Source organism: Neolamprologus multifasciatus, chromosome 5 (genome assembly GCF_963576455.1).
Source record: "Neolamprologus multifasciatus chromosome 5, fNeoMul1.2, whole genome shotgun sequence".
In the NCBI taxonomy this organism is placed as follows: domain Eukaryota; kingdom Metazoa; phylum Chordata; class Actinopteri; order Cichliformes; family Cichlidae; genus Neolamprologus; species Neolamprologus multifasciatus.
In genome coordinates this window covers 38,224,777-38,241,413 of record NC_140443.1, presented here as the reverse complement: position 1 = coordinate 38,241,413, position 16,637 = coordinate 38,224,777, and the positions used below count along the sequence as shown (strand labels likewise).

The 16,637-nt window shown below is 43.6% G+C and overlaps 1 protein-coding gene across 3 annotated transcripts in view; it reads left to right on the top strand.

Moving 5' to 3' along the window:
- LOC146519291 (calcium-dependent secretion activator 1-like) overlaps window positions 1-16,637 on the top strand; it is a 238,584-nt gene that overhangs the window by 158,219 nt on the left and 63,728 nt on the right. For all 3 annotated transcript variants that reach the window (XM_085159095.1, XM_085159096.1, XM_085159094.1), the window contains 3 exons: window positions 1,291-1,432; window positions 14,765-14,920; window positions 16,426-16,573. In XM_085159095.1, coding sequence (XP_085015221.1) covers window positions 1,291-1,432; window positions 14,765-14,920; window positions 16,426-16,573 — 446 coding nt within the window. The remainder of the gene's footprint in view (window positions 1-1,290; window positions 1,433-14,764; window positions 14,921-16,425; window positions 16,574-16,637) is intronic.

Here is a 16,637-nt window from a genome sequence, read left to right as displayed (position 1 = left end):
TCAGCTGCTGCACATCTTATATCTTCACACCATAGACAATTGCCTTCAGATGACCCCAAAGATAAAAGTCTAAGGGGGTCAGATCGGGAGACCTTGGGGACCATTCAACTGGCCCATGTCGACCAATCCACTTTCCAGGAAACTGTTCATCTAGGAATGCTCGGACCTGGCACCCATAATGTGGTGGTGCACCATCTTGCTGGAAAAACTCAGGGAACGTGCCAGCTTCAGTGCATAAAGAGGGAAACACATCATCATGTAGCAAATTCAAATATCCAGTGGCCTTGAGGTTTCCATTGATGAAGAATGGACCCACTATCGTTGTACCCCATATACCACACCAAACCATCACTTTTGTTGTTCCAACAGTCTTGGAGGATCCATCCAATGTGGGATAGTGTCAACTTCACCATTCACATAAAAGTTTGCCTCATCACTGAACAAAATCTTCTGCGTGAACTGAGGGTCCTGTTCCAATTTTTGTTTTGCCCATTCTGCAAATTCTGTGCGCCGATCTGGGTCATCCTCGTTGAGATGCTGCAGTAGCTGGAGTTTGTAAGGGTGCCATTTGTGAGTAGCTAATATCCGCCGAAGGGATGTTTGACTGATGCCACTCTCCAGTGACATGCGGCGAGTGCTACGCTGTGAGCTCTTGCTGAATGAAGCTAGGACAGCCACTGATGTTTCTTCATTAGTGACAGTTTTCTTGCGTCCACATTTTGGCAAATCCAACACTGAACCAGTTTCACGAAACTTAGCAAGCAGTTTGCTAACTGTAGCATGGGAGATGGGTGGTCTTGTAGGGTGTCTTGCATTGAACTCTGCTGCAATGACCCGGTTACTGCGTTCACCAGATATCAACACAATTTCAATCCACTCCTCACATGTTAACCTCTTCGACATGTCAATGGCTGTGAACAAAGATAAACTTGTAAATAACTCATGAAAGAATAAAGTTACGTTGAAACCAAGCACACCATTGTTTTTCTTGTGACATTACCAATAAGTTTGATGTGTCACATGGCCCTCTTCCTATTGGAAAAACAAAAGTTGTATCCAAGATGGCCGACTTATAAATGGCCACCATGGTCACCACCCATCTTGAGGAGTTTGCCCCCTCACATATACTAATGTGCCACAAACAGGACTTTAATATCACCAACCATTCCCATTTTATTACGGTGTATCCATATAAATGGCCCACCCTGTAGAAATACAATAAACCGGTCAGGTTCTATGCTATTTTGTCGCCTCCTTGTCTATTTCTCTCCTTTTTTCTCTCTCTTTCAGATAACTTGTGCAATGGGAAGTTCCACAAACACTTGCAGGACCTGTATGCCCCCCTGGTAGTCCGATATGTTGACCTGATGGAGTCTTCCATTGCTCAGTCTATTCACAGAGGCTTTGAAAGAGAATCATGGGAACCGGTTAAGTAAGGACATCTTTATTTAATTTACCTTTGCTATTTTTTTCTTTTTCTTGAGGATCAAACCATATTGATTGGCACACATCCATTAGCCTTGCTTTGTAGTCCTTGTCAGCAACTTTTGTAGCATAAGAACATGCTTATTTATTAATACATAAAATTCATTTAATCCATAATACATATACAACTGAGTTTATACAGAAAATGTTGTCTGTTTCTGTGCCCACAGAAACAAGTCTGAACCTGATTTCAGATTTGCTTATCCCACAAGTGCCTTGTGCAATTATGTCACTTTCCACACTCCTGCCACAGATACGGTACTTCACATTCTCCCTATAATTCTATTGTGTAACACCAGTAAGGACCATCTCTTATCTGCACCACATTTCCACCACTGTCAAAAGTTTTAACTCATCACCTTGAATCTTATTTTATGGAACAGGAAGATGCTCCAGGGAGCCAAGGCTAGCAAGTAGTAGATGAGGGACGGGGCAATTATGTTGATGGGCCAAAAATGTCAGTGTGAAATGATGCAGACAACTCAGGGCAAGACAGTAAAACTCTGACTGAAGCCCTAAGCAGAACAGCAGAACCTGTGAATGTTCCTTATAAAAGTTTTAACTATGCGTCTATTGAATTTTAGTCTTGTAGACTCCACATAGCTCATTTAGGCTCAGCCCATGGATAAAGGGCTGGGGTAGGGGCTCAACATGGGCCCTACCCTGGGCCTTGCTTCAGGGTGAGGCCCCAGTATGTGTACTTCAGGCAAGGTTTCCTGATTCCTTGTTCTCATCATCAGAGGGTTTTTTTCTTTAATCACGATCTTCAGACCTTGGCAATATTAAGTGGAATATATAGATAGTACCTTTCAAATGTCACACTGGAGCAGTAGTTCCCCTTTTCAATGAAGGGGTTAGAAAGCTGTGCTTTAACCAACACGTTCTCACTCCCAAAGCGTAACATTTTACGCTAGGTGACAAATCGTCAACATATTACGTTTTCGGCTACCCACCACGTTCCTGAATGACGACCTCGGAAAAATGAGGAAATATGAGAACCGTATGGACTCAATCTACACATGTTCGCTCTTTTTCTTCAAATCGCTTAGAAACACGCTATTTAACATAATTTAACTCTTGGTTAAGGTCAGGAAAAAGGTTATGGTTAGGGCTAGGGATAAGGTTAGGTTTAGGGTTGGAATACAGGGCTGGTATGTCTATTCTATTCAGCCATAACCAGCCGCGTACCATAAGAACGCCGAAGGTCTCCTTTCGCGTTCCTCAGGAACGCCGCGGGACGTGACAAAACGTCGGCATGTTACGCCTCGGGAGTGAGAACAGGCTGGCTTTAACATTGGGGGACCACAATTGTTAGGAAATTACATGCCTTCTCATGAATGCAATGCAAAGCTTGTTCTGTATTTCTGGCAAAAGGTCAGGCATGTTCATGTCAGGTATTGCACTCAGTCTGCAAAATCTACAGATTATGATACTAGGTGTACTGAGGTATTAGTAGACAGGTGACACGAGACCCACAGGCTCAAGCGACATAACACCTACAGCTCAGGCTCAGGTGGTGTGGTACTCACAAGCTCAGGGTCCAGCAACTGGGGCTGCATCACACGGCATGTAGTCTCCTCAGGCTGGGGCTGCTCAACAAGGGTTCCACTGGTTCTGAAGCCTTCTACGCTCTGGGAAAACACAATGAGCAAAGCAGAAGAGAGACGCTTTATATGACACTATCTAGGGGCAAGAAAGTACAATAATAAGGGTTAAGAGTGGGTTAAGGGTTAAGGTCTTGCTGCTCCATTCTCCAAAACCAGAATGAAATTCACAGTTGAAGGTAAAGTTGACGCGTTGAGGCTAGACTAGCTCAACCAATCAGGGGAGAGACTTGCAGAAACACTGTTCAGCCAGGGCCGTAACAGAGGAATATCAGGATGCGGAGGCTATGGCTGCACAAGGAACAAGCCACACTGGAATGGTAAATGGATTGTGTTAAGAAATAAATATATATTCTTAATGCTTATTTACTGACTATATTGTTTTATGTATTTTAATAATAGAGGTCTTTATAAACAAGGCCCAGAGTTGACAAAGAACTAGGTCAGAGGGTGACAAGTTGCCCTGGTAACAGACTTTAGAAAGGAATAGTAAAGAAAAGGGAAAGTTTAGTGCAGAGCTGCACAGGAAGTAAGACACAAAGAAAGAGGAACTGGTACCATACAAGGAGTTGTTTTGATTGAAACTGAGCGTGTGACGTAGCCGAACTATACATATACACATTCACCTTGTGATTTTTTCAGAGCTGTGGATGCGTGCTTGTGCTGCAGTTCTCCATTTCCGAGTTTTGACCACACTGGGTCCAGTCTTTCTTTTCCACCAAAAGAATTTAAAGAACTAAATTTAAGAAAATGGTCCTCATTAACTGGAAAAATAAAAATAATCTTAATTCTAACCAATATAAAAACAGTCTAATAGATTACATTAGTCTTGATACAGCCTCTGCCATCACATTTGATCAATCCCTTTGGGCTCCTTTGATCGGCTTCATCACCTAGTGGGGGTGGGGGGTCATGGCTTGGTCCTGCCTTCGCTATTGTGGTTGATATGGGGGTAGGGACGGGCTTAGGGCGTCTGGGGAGTCCCTAGGGATGTTTCCCTGGAGGGCCTAACCCGGGGGATGTGGCCATGACCTGGTTAGGGGCTCTGGGGGCTCTTAGATGGTGTTTTCCTTGTGGCTGCGTACAGCGGAGATGGGGGAGGGTCTGTGCTGGCGGACGTTGGTTACTGGCCTGGTAGCCTGGCTTCCCCTGGGTGGGTCCGGGACGGGCGTGGAGGCTTGGGGGTCTGGGGATGCTCCACCCCCCGGTCTGGGGTGCTGGCTGGGCCTTGGGGGCTTGGGTCCTGTTTCAAGTTTTATTTGTCATATGCAAGTTAGCACAGGGTCAACATTGCAATGAAATGTGTTTGACGAGCAGCAGTCACGCAGCAGCATGATACAGTACAGAAAATATAATAAAATATAATAAAATAAAATATAAAAATATAAAAATAGTAAGGAGCTAAATATTAGAGAGACATGGTAAAAGAGAAAAGATGACTAAATATATATATGTATCTATAAATATAAATATATGTACACTAGTGATTAAATAAGAAAATCTTGAAAAGAAATATGACGGGAGGGCAGATGGGATATTGCACAGGAATGAGCAGCAGAAAATTACAGTATTGCACTTTAAATATAAATATCAATGACAATAAAGTGAATTGACCAGTGCAGATTAAACAGAGTACTTGTGAAGCTGCAGGGTAGCTTCTGAGTGCTGTGTTGTGTGTGTTTAAGTGTTGTGGTTGAGGTGTCGTACGGCTTGGTGGTAAAAACTGTTTTTAAGTCTTGTAGTCCGAGCAGACAGACTCCTGTAACGTCTGCCAGATGGTAACAGGGAGAACAGCTGATGTGCTGGGTGGCTGTGGTCCTTGATGATGCTGTGTGCTTTACGGAGGCATCGCTGGAGGTAAATGTCCTGAATGGCAGGAAGCCTCGTGCCAGTGATGTGCTCTGCTGCCTTCACCACCCTCTGTAGTGCTTTACGGCTGCTGGCAGAGCAGCTTCCGTACCAAACTGTGATGCAGCTCGTCAGCAAGCTCTCAATTGCACACCTGTAAAAATTTGAGGTGATGTTGGCATTCATGCTAAACTTCCTCAGCCGCTGGCGAGCTTTCCTGATAGCAGTGTCTGTGTGAAGGGTCCAGGAGAAGTCCTCGGTGATGTTGACTCCAAGGAACTTGAAGCTGCTGACCCTTTCGACCTTGACACCGTTGATGTGGATGGGTTGGTGTTCTCTGACTGGTCGTGTCCGGTAGTCCACTATCATCTCTCTAGTTTTGCTGATGTTGAGAGTCAGGTTATTTTCCAGGCACCACTCGTACAGTGCCATCACCTCCTCTCTATAGGCCGTCTCATCATTGCCTGTGATGAGGCCTATGATGGTTGTGTCATCAGCAAACTTGATGATGGTGTTGGACTCGTGTTTAGCAACACAGTCGTGTGTGAACAGGGAATATAGGAGGGGGCTAAGCACACAACCCTGTGGCGTACCTGTGTTTAGGATGAGTGATGAGGAGGTGTGCTTACCAACTCTCACCACCTGGGGCCTGTTTGTGAGGAAGTTTAGAATCCATCTGCAGATTGGTGTTCCCAGCCCAAGGTCGACGAGCTTCGTGGCAAGTTTCGAGGGGATGATGGTGTTAAATGCAGAGCTGTGGTTGATGAAGAGCATCCTTGCATATGTATTCCCTTTTTCCAGGTGAGTGAGGGTGGTGTGCGTTGCCAGGGCGATGGCATCCTCTGTGGCTCTGTTTGTCCGATAGGCAAACTGAAGAGGGTCCAGTGTGTCAGGGAGGGAGGAGCAGATGTGACCTTTGACCAGCCGCTCCAGGCACTTCATGATGACGGATGTCAGTGCAACAGGACGGTAGTCATTCAGACAGGAGACCACTGATTTTTTGGGAACGGGAATGATGGTGGATGCTTTGAGGGCCGTGGGGACCACTGACTGCCTCAGGGAGAGGTTGAAGATGTTGGTGAACACCTCTGCCAGCTCGTCTGCACACACTCTGAGTAGCCGGCCTGGGATGCCGTCTGGTCCTGGAGCTTTGTGAGGATTTACCTTTTTAAAGGTCCATCTCACAGCTTCTGTTCTCAGAGTTAAAGTTGCAGCCTCAATGTCCTCCTGAGGGTAGAGGATCTGCTCTCTGTTGTCTGCATCAAAACGAGCATAGAAGTTGTTGAGCTCGTCTGCGAGAGATGCAGTGGGCTGAACACTGACTGTGTTGACCTTCTTGTAGTCAGTGATGCAGCGCAGTCCATTCCACAGTCGCCTGGTGTCAAAGCTGTGGTAGCTGGACTCCATTTTGTCCCTTTAGTCCTTTCTGGCCTTTTTTATGGACTTTCGGAGGTCATACCTGGCTGCTTTATAAGCATCAGCATCCCCGGAGTTGAAGGCAGAGGTCCGCACTTTTAGCTTGGCGCGAACGTCTTTATTTACCCAGGGTTTCTGATTTGGATATATGCGGACAGTGGTTTTTGTGATGATATCATCCATGCACTTTCCAATATATCCAATGACAGAGTCTGTGAGTTCATTGATGTTGCCATCAGCTGCATCCACAAATATCTGCCAGTCAGTTGTCTCAAAGCAGTCCTGCAGGACCTCCTCAGCCTCACTGTCCCATTTGTAAATAACCCTGGAAGCTGGTTTTTCCTGTTTCAGTCTTTGTCTGTATGCAGGCAGCAGCAGTATGGAACAATGGTCTGCCTTACCAAAAGCTGGGCGGGGGAGGGGTTTGTAGCACTCTTTGAATGGAGTGTAACAGTGGTCCAATGTTTGATCACCCCTTTGGGGAAGGAGATGTGCTGATAGTATTTGGGGAGAACCTTCTTCATGTTGGCTCTGTTGAAGTCTCCCAGCACAATAAAGGCAGCTTCTGGATTGTTGTTCTCAAGTCCAGTAATGATGTCATACAGTTCGTCCATAGCCGTAGTTTTATCAGCATGTGGAGGAATGTAAACAGCTGAGAGGAGAACTGAGCTGAACTCCCTCGGGAGGTAAAAAGGCCTGACTTTAATGGTCAGTAGTTCGAGGCTCTGAGAGCAGTAAGTTTTTAAGATACACACATCTCTAGCCCACAAGGAGTTAACCATAAAGCACACCCCTCCTCCCCTTTTCTTGCCTGAGTCCTTCGTTCGGTCTCCCCGGTAAACAGTGAATCCATCCGGCGTGATGGCGCAGTCGGGGACGCTGGGCTCCAGCCATGTCTCTGTGAAGGCCAGAACGCAGCAGTTCCTGATGTCTTGTTGGTGTTTAATCCGTGCACGCAGCTCGTCAAGTTTGTTGTCCAGAGACTGGAGATTCGCAAGCAGGATGCTGGGGAGAGGTGGCTTGCTGTTTCTCTGTCGCGTTCGGCACAAAACTCCGGCGCGTTTCCCCCTCTTTGTTTTCCCTCGACGTCGCGCGAGTAAAAAAAGGATCCCAGGCACCAGAGCGTCCACAGAGTCGAAACCCGCTGTAAAGTCCGAACTGGCTGACGAACGTAGCTCCAAAAGCGTTTGTCTGTCATACCGAGTGTATGATCGCGCTGTGCGCACAGAAATTGAAAGCAGAACAAAATAAATAATAACATTTTTGCTGAGATGACTGGGAGCTCTCGTCGGTGCAGCCATCTTACGGCGCAACCGGAAGTAACCTGGTTACTTCCGGTTGCTTACTTACTGGTTACGGTCCTGGTTGTTGTGTCGTCGGAGCTGTGGGCGGGTGGGTGCAGGGGGGCTCAGCCCCAGTGCAGGGGACCTCTGGTGGATCGGCCCAACTAGGGGGCTCTCTAACTGGTGGGGAGGCTGTTATATCTTTGCAGGTGGTCTCCTCTCTACAGGAGCTCACTAGGCAGGTGGGGGAGAGATATAGGAGAGGTAGAGAATGAACTCAACCTGGGTGTCTACTGTCTTGTGTAGTTTGGGAGATGATTGGATGATGGGGTGGGTGCAGTTTTCTCTGGGGTGGAGTCGGGTGGGCTGCCCTGGTCCGGATGGGCCTGGGCTCCCTTGCCCTGGTGGGTTCCAGAGTGTGGGGGTGCCTACTGGGGTCAGCGGGGGAGCTGGCCCCAGGGAGGGGCCGCTTGCCCCTCCCTTTCTTCCCTCGCATCCTCAGCTGCCTCCCTATTCCCGCTCTACCACCCACACACGCAGGGCTTGGGGTGCAGGTATGTCACCAGGGTGCAGGGGAGGCACTCCCCTCTGTCCCCTTCTGGCCTGTGCCTCAATTTTATTCTGCAACCTAGACACCAACATTACTCACACTCTAACATAACACATACATATAGGGCCTTGGGGGTGGGCACGTTTTACAGCATCCAGAGGATGGTCGGTGTATTCCAACCCACCTCTGGCGCTGGTGCCCTACCCTCAATTTTAAATGCATATAGACACTGAGGGTTTTCGGGAGGAGCCGTGCTGCTCTCTGAGAGGAAGCAGGAACCATGCTCTCCTGTGTTTTAAATGCACTTTAGAACAGCACACAGCAACACTACATATGAGCGGGCGTAGGAAGGTTTGGGGTCTTCACTCACCCCGGTTCTGTTAGCTGTCAGGGCTGGGGGGCTGGGAGGAGGTGCTGGCCGTCAGATTGGGGTCTGGGATGCGGGGCCTCCCTGCTACTGCAGATAAGGAGGTGGTCCGCTTGCCTCCACCCCAGAGAGAAGGGTTACATCTCCTGGGTCTAGGTGCGGCTTGCCCCTCTGGGGGCGGGTACCTGGACCTGAGATATAGAGTATGTTTGGGGAGTGCGACTGTAAACGCAAATTTGTGAACATTGGAGTAGATTTCGGGTGACATGTCCATGGTAATTTTGGGTAATTTGTGATAAATAAAAGTTGATGAAAGCTTGAATGTGACGTGTGTTTGAAGTTGGTGTGTTATGTGTGTGAGCGTGTTACGTCAGCCAAGAAAAGAGATTAGAGTAGGACATTTGGTCAGGGGATTTCATCCCCACATTGATTAGCAGGGTTGGACTCGGATACCAGATAATTTAACTGTGGAATCCCCACAGTGGTGCTTTTAAATGTATTTAAATTATTCTAGGACAGGAGTTGGACTCAGAGGAGTGCGGTTGCTCAGCGTATATAGCACTTTATACAACATTCAATTCAATTTCAATTCAATTTTACTTATATAGCGCAAATCACGAGTCGCCTAAAGGAGCTTTGTCTTTAGTAGACCCTACAATAATACATACAGAGAAAAGCCAACAATCACATGAGATCCCCCCACCCCCCCAATGAGCAAGCACTTTGGTGACAGTGGGAAGGAAAAACTCATTTTTAACAGGAAGAAACCTCCAGCAGAACCAGGCTCAGGGAAGGGCGGGGCCATCTGCTGCAACCCGGGATGAGAGAAGGAAGACAGGGTAAAGATATGCTGTGGAAGAGAGACAGAGGTTAATAACAAGTATGATTCAGTGCAGAGAAGTCTATTAACACATAGTGAGTGAAGAAGAAACACCCAGTGCATCATGGGAGTCCCCCAGCAGCCTACATCCAGTGTTGGGAAGGTTACTTTTAAAATGTATTCCACTACAGATTACAGAATACATGCCCAAAAATATATTTTGTTACGCATTCTGTTAAATTACTCAGTGAGAATAACGTATTCTGAATACTTTGGAATACTCAATATCCTGTCATGCTTTTTACAACTACATGAATGTACTATTGCGATTTATTACTATTACTGAACGCTACTTGCATACCAATACCAACTAGATTTTTAAATCTTAACCCTTTTATGCATGAATTATGACAACCTCAAACAGGATTTTTTTTTCTTAAGTGTTACTATTCATCTTTAGGCATGAAAAAAAGATTTCTGAACTTCTTTTTGTAAACATGTACTTTCCAAAGAGTTGTTTACATGTCCACTTAGGTGGACAACATACATTTTGACTTAGGAATTTGACAGTCTCCAATGTAGTGGTTTATGTGCAAGTATACCATCAACACTGACACAAATACAAGACAACAGCCTCTGAATAGCTGCCCACTGTAGTGGCCACTATGTGTGAAAGGGTTAAAGAAATCTACTACATGATGTGTCATTTTTTGTGTCATGTATAATTTCCATTGCAAATATTAATGACAGTTAAATTAAGAGAGGATGGCAGTAAAAACTCCGGAGATGTGATGTCATCAAGTACAGTGCCGTTCCAATTGTAGAACGATCGCGCTGCATTCTCGGGAAGTCTGGACTCCCGTGTGAACTTCCGAAGTCCGGACTAGCAAGAATGCGAGTAGAGACTCGTGCACTTGAGTATTGAGAAACAGCCTAAATGTCTGCAGTCTATGAACTAACCTCAGTGATCTTCATTAATAATAATAAAAATCACACAGCAATAGCACATCGTAGCTACTGAAGTTTCACCCATCCCATCCTTCTTATGAAGTGGTGTCGGAAAAGCATTACTGCACTGCTGGCTCTGGGTCCATTGTGTAACTGACTCCACCACCATTAAAAGGACGCGTAATTTAGAGCCTCTTATTACGTGTTTTGTTTGAGTTTGCAGCAATCCAAATCGGAGAAACTGTATTAATTCCAGATGGAAATTGAGTTTTAAAAAAAAGATTAAAAAAGTAAGCTGTGGGTTGTACTCAAACCTGTATATCGCTATAGGCCATGCGATATATGAATACATGCTTATCCAACTTAGCTAAACCTGCGCCCGACTGCGTTTGATCACCATATTGGAGAAAGCATAGAAAGGGGATAGCCTAACATATGAAACAGGAAATGACCGTTGTGTATTCTATTTATTTCAACAAAGTAACTGTATTCTGAATATCACCTATTTGTGACTGAATACAGTTATTCATATTTTGTATTTTAAATACGTAACGCCGGTACATGTATTCTGTTACTCCCCAGAACTGCCTACACTTATTGCAGCATAACTAAGGGAGGATTCAGGGTCACCTGGTCCAGTCCTAACTATGTGCTTTAGCAAAAAGGAAAGTTTGAAGCCTAATCTTAAACGTAGAGATAGTGTCTGTCTCCTGAATCCAAACTGGAAGCTGGTTCCACAGAAGAGGGGCCTGAAAACTGAAGGCTCTGCCTCCCATTCTACTTTTAAATACTCTAGGAACAACAAGTAGGCCTGCAGTGTGAGAGCGAAGTGCTCTAATAGGGTGATATGGTACTACAAGGTCATTAAGATAAGATGGGGCCTGATTATTTAAGACCTTGTATGTGAGCAGCAGGATTTTGAATTCTGGATTTAACAGGAAGCCAAAACAGGAGAAATCTGCTCTCTCTTCCTAGTCCCTGTCAGGACTCTTGCTGCAGCATTTTGGATTAACTGAAGGCTTTTCAGGGAGTTTTTAGGACATGCTGATAATAATGGTAAATGGTAAATGGCCTGTGTTTGTATAGCACTTTACTAGTCCCTAAGGACCCCAAAGCACTTTACACATCCAGTCATCCACCCATTCACACACTGGTGATGGCAGCTACATTGTAGCCACAGCCACCCTGGGGCGCACTTACAGAGGTGAGGCTACCGGACACTGGCGCCACCAGACACTCTGACCACCACCAGTAGGCAACGGGTGAAGTGTCTTGCCCAAGGACACAACGACCGAGACTGTTCAAGTCGGGGCTCGAACCAGCAACCTTCTGATTAGAAGACGAACTCCCAACTCTTGATGAATTACAGTCGTCCAGCCTGGAAGTAATAAATGCATGAACTAGTTTTTCAGCGTCACTCTGAGACAGGATATTTCTAACTTTAGAGATGTTGCACAAATGGAAGAAAGCAGTCTTACATATTTGTTTAATATGTGCGTTGAAGGACATATCCTGGTCAAAAAGGACTCCAAGGTTCCTCGCAGTGTTACTGGAGGCCAAGGTAATGCCATCCAGAGTAAGAATCTGGTTAGATACCATATTTCTAAGATTTTCAGGGCCGAGTACAATAACCTCAGTTTGATCTGAATTAGGAAGCAGAAAGTTAGCGGCCATCCAGGTCTTTATGTCTTTAAGACATTCCTGCAGTTTAACTAATTGGTGTGTGTTATCTGGCTTCATGGACAGATAGAGCTGGATGTCATCAGCATAGCAGTGTAAATGTATGCTATGTCTTCTAATGATGATGCCTAAAGGAAGCATGTATAATGTAAACAGAATTGGTCCTAGCACTGAACCCTGTGGAACTCCATAATTAGGGCTGTTCGATATAATGATATATATCGGATGACGATATAAAAACATCATTTCATTTTACGCTATCGTTTGTTTCGTGGTGTCCCAAAATAAAAAACGACTTGAATTGCAATAAATAACTGGAAAAATTGGGGTGTTGTAAAACTTTTGAGCAGTTGTTTACATGTGAAAAACAAAACATGGTGGTCAGGAAAGTAGTTATTATCCCATTTCACAGATAGTTGCAAAATGAAAGCAGTCTCTCCCTGTGCTTTCCTCATCATTACATCTTTGTGCTGCCCTGTGGGAAGCAATGTCCATCAACAAAGCACATAACTGTGTGGTGGTTTTCTTTTTGATGCTAGTATTTTCTTGTCTGCTAATGAATGCAGTAAGCTGGCAGAAGTTTTGGCCCAGGAGTGATTAGGACAGTATAACTAAAGTGCAACTTTAATGTATTTTCACCACCCATTTAGGTTTTCTATTAATATGCCATGTTAGTGCTACCATTAAAAGAACTAGATGTAACAATATACTATTCACACATCATCAATAGCACTTTGAAAAATTAAGCTACAAGTTGTCTGCACTGACAACGGATTTCAAACGTGTGAAACCTACTTCATATGGCGCAGAATCCTGCAGAGTGTGACGCTGTCACTGCAGCACATCCATCTCTATTCCCACATCTGGGATCTTGTGGATACACATTCAAAAATACCAGCCCTATAAAAAAGTGCTGAGAGTTGCATCTCAATCTTCACTTCATAGTTAGCAACTCTTTACCTCCCACCCCCACCCCCCAAAAAAACCCCATGTTTAGAATTGCATAAAAATTGTTTGTTGCCGATGCTTGGGTTTTATATAGTCCCAGAGCCATGTTCATGTAAATGTCATGGCATAGTGTGACTACCCTATGTGATCAGTCTTCAGTCAGAGTTCAGTCATTCAAGCAGAGCTGCTACTCCTCAATATCGAAAGGAGAAAGTTGAAGTGATACGGGCACATTCAATTTAATAAGCTAGGGGAGGTGGCTGTGGAGAAGAGGGTCAGGGCCGCTCTGCTTAGCTTGCTGTTCCCACCCGGCCTCAGATAAGCTGAAGAAAATGAATGGATGGATTTATACTATTTCCCCTGTTCTACATTAGGTATACCACAGATGCAAGGTCTATTCAGTGTGGAAAAATATGTTCTAAGAATAGCCGCTGTGTACACTTCAGCATTTAGGATTTACAAGATGAGGTTTTCTGCTAAAGGCTGAAACACCAGCATCTTATTTACTGTTACATCTGCTTGCCTGGATCTAGATCTTTGAATCTGTCTACTCTAGTTAGTTTACTATTTGGCCTGATATGAAACAGTGGATTATCAGTCCAATAAGTGCCAGAAAAGGAATAGTCAAACAGCTAAACTGAGACTGCATGCAGTCCTCCCAAAGACTAACAGTAAATTGGCCAAATATCGGCATACATCATCTGCTGATGGTTAAGAAGTTGTCGTAGACAGAAAATGGAATGAGAGTGGTGTTCACCGCAAACAAGACGTGCCAAAGAAAAAACCCAAATAATCATAATTTAGCACAGATTACAAAATAAATACTGGACTACACCACATATACTTAATATTAAATACAAATAACTTAGCTTGTGTAAGTACTGGTTATGTAATAATAATAAATTGCGCATTTTGGGGCCCTCAAAGCACTTTACAATTCCACTATTCATTCACTCTCACATTCACACACTGGTGGAGGCAGCTACAGTTGTAGCCACAGCTGCCCTGGGGCAGACTGACAGAAGCGAGGCTGCCATATCGCACCATCGACCCCTCTGGCCAACATCAGCAGGCAACAGGTGAAGTGTCTTACCAAGGACACAACGACCGAGACTGTCTGAGCCGGGGCTCGAACCGGCAACCTTCTGGTTACAAGACGAACTGCCAACTCTTTGAGCCACGATCGCCCTTGGATTTTCTCATTTGGAATAGAATAGAATAGAATAGAATAGAATAGAATAGCATAGCATAGCCCATTGTTGTGCTCTACACCGACTGAGCAGGAATAAAATGTAAATAGTAAGACAGCAGGGATACAGAAGAAATATATACAATCAACAGAAAGGCACATATTGGAGAATCACACTAATCATGTACAAGTGTCCAAAACTCACAAAAGCTTGTGTATTAAATATGATGACATGGCTTTACCAAGTTAATAATGTGGTCAGTGATAAGTGGCAGTGCTGCTAGTCCTGGTCCAAGCAGTCCTTGCTTTCCCCCAAAAAAGGCCCTTTTGTCTTCATTGAGGATTTCATTAGTTCTGGAAAACCTGGTTTTAAATCACTTCAAAGTCATAATTAATGTCCTTTACTGTGTTCTTGAAATTAGCCCAAAAATGCTTTGAGTTTGAACCCCAAATTTACGCAGTTATGACCACAGACATACAAGGCATGATAAGTCTTTTGTCTTATTACTATTTTATGCATTGTAAATGAATTGTAAATGAAGTCACCATAAAAGTGATTTTTGTCTTTTATTTTTTTTGCATGAACATACACATAATGTCTAAAAATGTGTTTAATTTTTCTACAGTAATGGCTCAGGGACATCAGAAGATCTCTTCTGGAAGCTTGATGCTTTGCAGACATTCATCAGAGATCTCCACTGGCCAGAAGAAGAGTTTGGAAAACACCTCGAGACCCGACTGAAGCTGATGTCTAGTGACATGATAGAATCCTGTGTCAAACGGTAAGATGAGGTGTGACTGCTAGAAAACAGTTGTAGTGTATACATTGTAGTAGTGATATTTGAATTGAAAATGGGTTTGAAACATGACTATGGGCAGAAATCTGTGCCATCAGAAACTAAATTTGAATAAGTTAAATTTGAATTTGAATTGCTCGGATTGAATCTGAATTGTATTTTGAATAAATGCTTTTAAAAACTGAATTTGAATTAGCCTAATTTGAAATTCAATTTATTGGTTTGAAAATGATGGTCACTAAATTGAAATTGAATTTTATATTTTGAAAATGAATTCATTTGCTTTGAAACTGTATTTTATCCTTTAAAAATGTAGCTCTCGAATAATTTCAGATTCACTTCAGTTTCAGTTCCAAAATTCCGTTTTTTGGGACTTACATCTGGTTCCGGTTCAAGAGTAATCGAGCTCAGATTAATAGAACTACATTTTACTAGCGAAAGTGTTACTGACGGGAATCTACAGCATCTTGAGCTGAATTAAGACTTCAGAAGTTATTCGTCATGTCGAATGACCAGCGGATAAACTCGCAGGTCGGTAATAAATGTATTACATGTATAAGAAAAAGTGTCAGGTTAACAAATGATAGCCGGACAGTAACTTTTATACTTATTGCAGCTGTTAGCTAAAAATGCTAATTTAGCGTAGTTTGCCCTGGATTCAGCTTTGACAAACAAATATGATCGACTATTTCCAAGTTGTCATCTTCTCCCTCTCAGAGCTCTGTATGCTTGCAGAGACCCCTACAGTAGGGAAACATGCAAAACGGTGTCCAAACCTTTGTGTTTTTAGCTTTATTTATGTCTTACACAGCATCCCAACTCTTTAGCTAACTTAATAACTTTAGCTAAAGTGAATAGTTTAATTCATTAGTGCAGCATTACTGGATCACCTCTGTTTGAAGTGATATAATATGATATACAACTATCACTGTGTTTAACTACCATAATAATTCTGGTACTGAGCGCATGCTTAATTCGTTTTTTATGAATGAAAGGTGAATCTGAAATTGAGCTAAAATTTTTAAAGCATAAAATACAGTTTCAAAGCAAATTAATTCATTTTCAAAATATAAAATTCAATTTCAGTTTAGTGATGATCATTTTCAGACCAATAAATTGAATTTCAAATTGGGCTAATTCATATTCAGTTTGTAAAAGCATTTATTCAAGTTACAATTCAGATTCAATTCGATTCAAATTCAGTTTCTGATGGCATGGAATTACTATTACCGTTTTAGGGAACTATGCTTTGTGTCAGAGGAGAGGAAGAGAGGGAAAAATATAAAAGAAATGAGTGAGAAAAGTTTTTTTTTTTTTAAATAACTGAACAAATGTACTAAAAGGTATAGTCAGAAGAAGTAAAAATACTTCTGTAACTGGGCTATTTTCATGTTCATATGATTAGATTTCCGATATAATTGTTACTTTTAGTTATACGTGCATTGGGTCACACCTCTAAATGGCTATCGCCTGGAAAATTCCTTCACTAGGACAAGGACAGCCTTTGAGGCCAAGCTTCAGAGGAGCAGCCGGACCACAGACTTCCGAGTGCCTCAATCCATCTGCACCATGTTCAATGTCATGGTGGACGCCAAGGTCCAGTCAGCCAAGCTGTGTGCCATGGACCTGGGGCAGGAGGTAGGAAATACTAAATATCTCCCGTACACTCACTTGCTTTCACAGTGGGTTTCCCTCCAGTTTA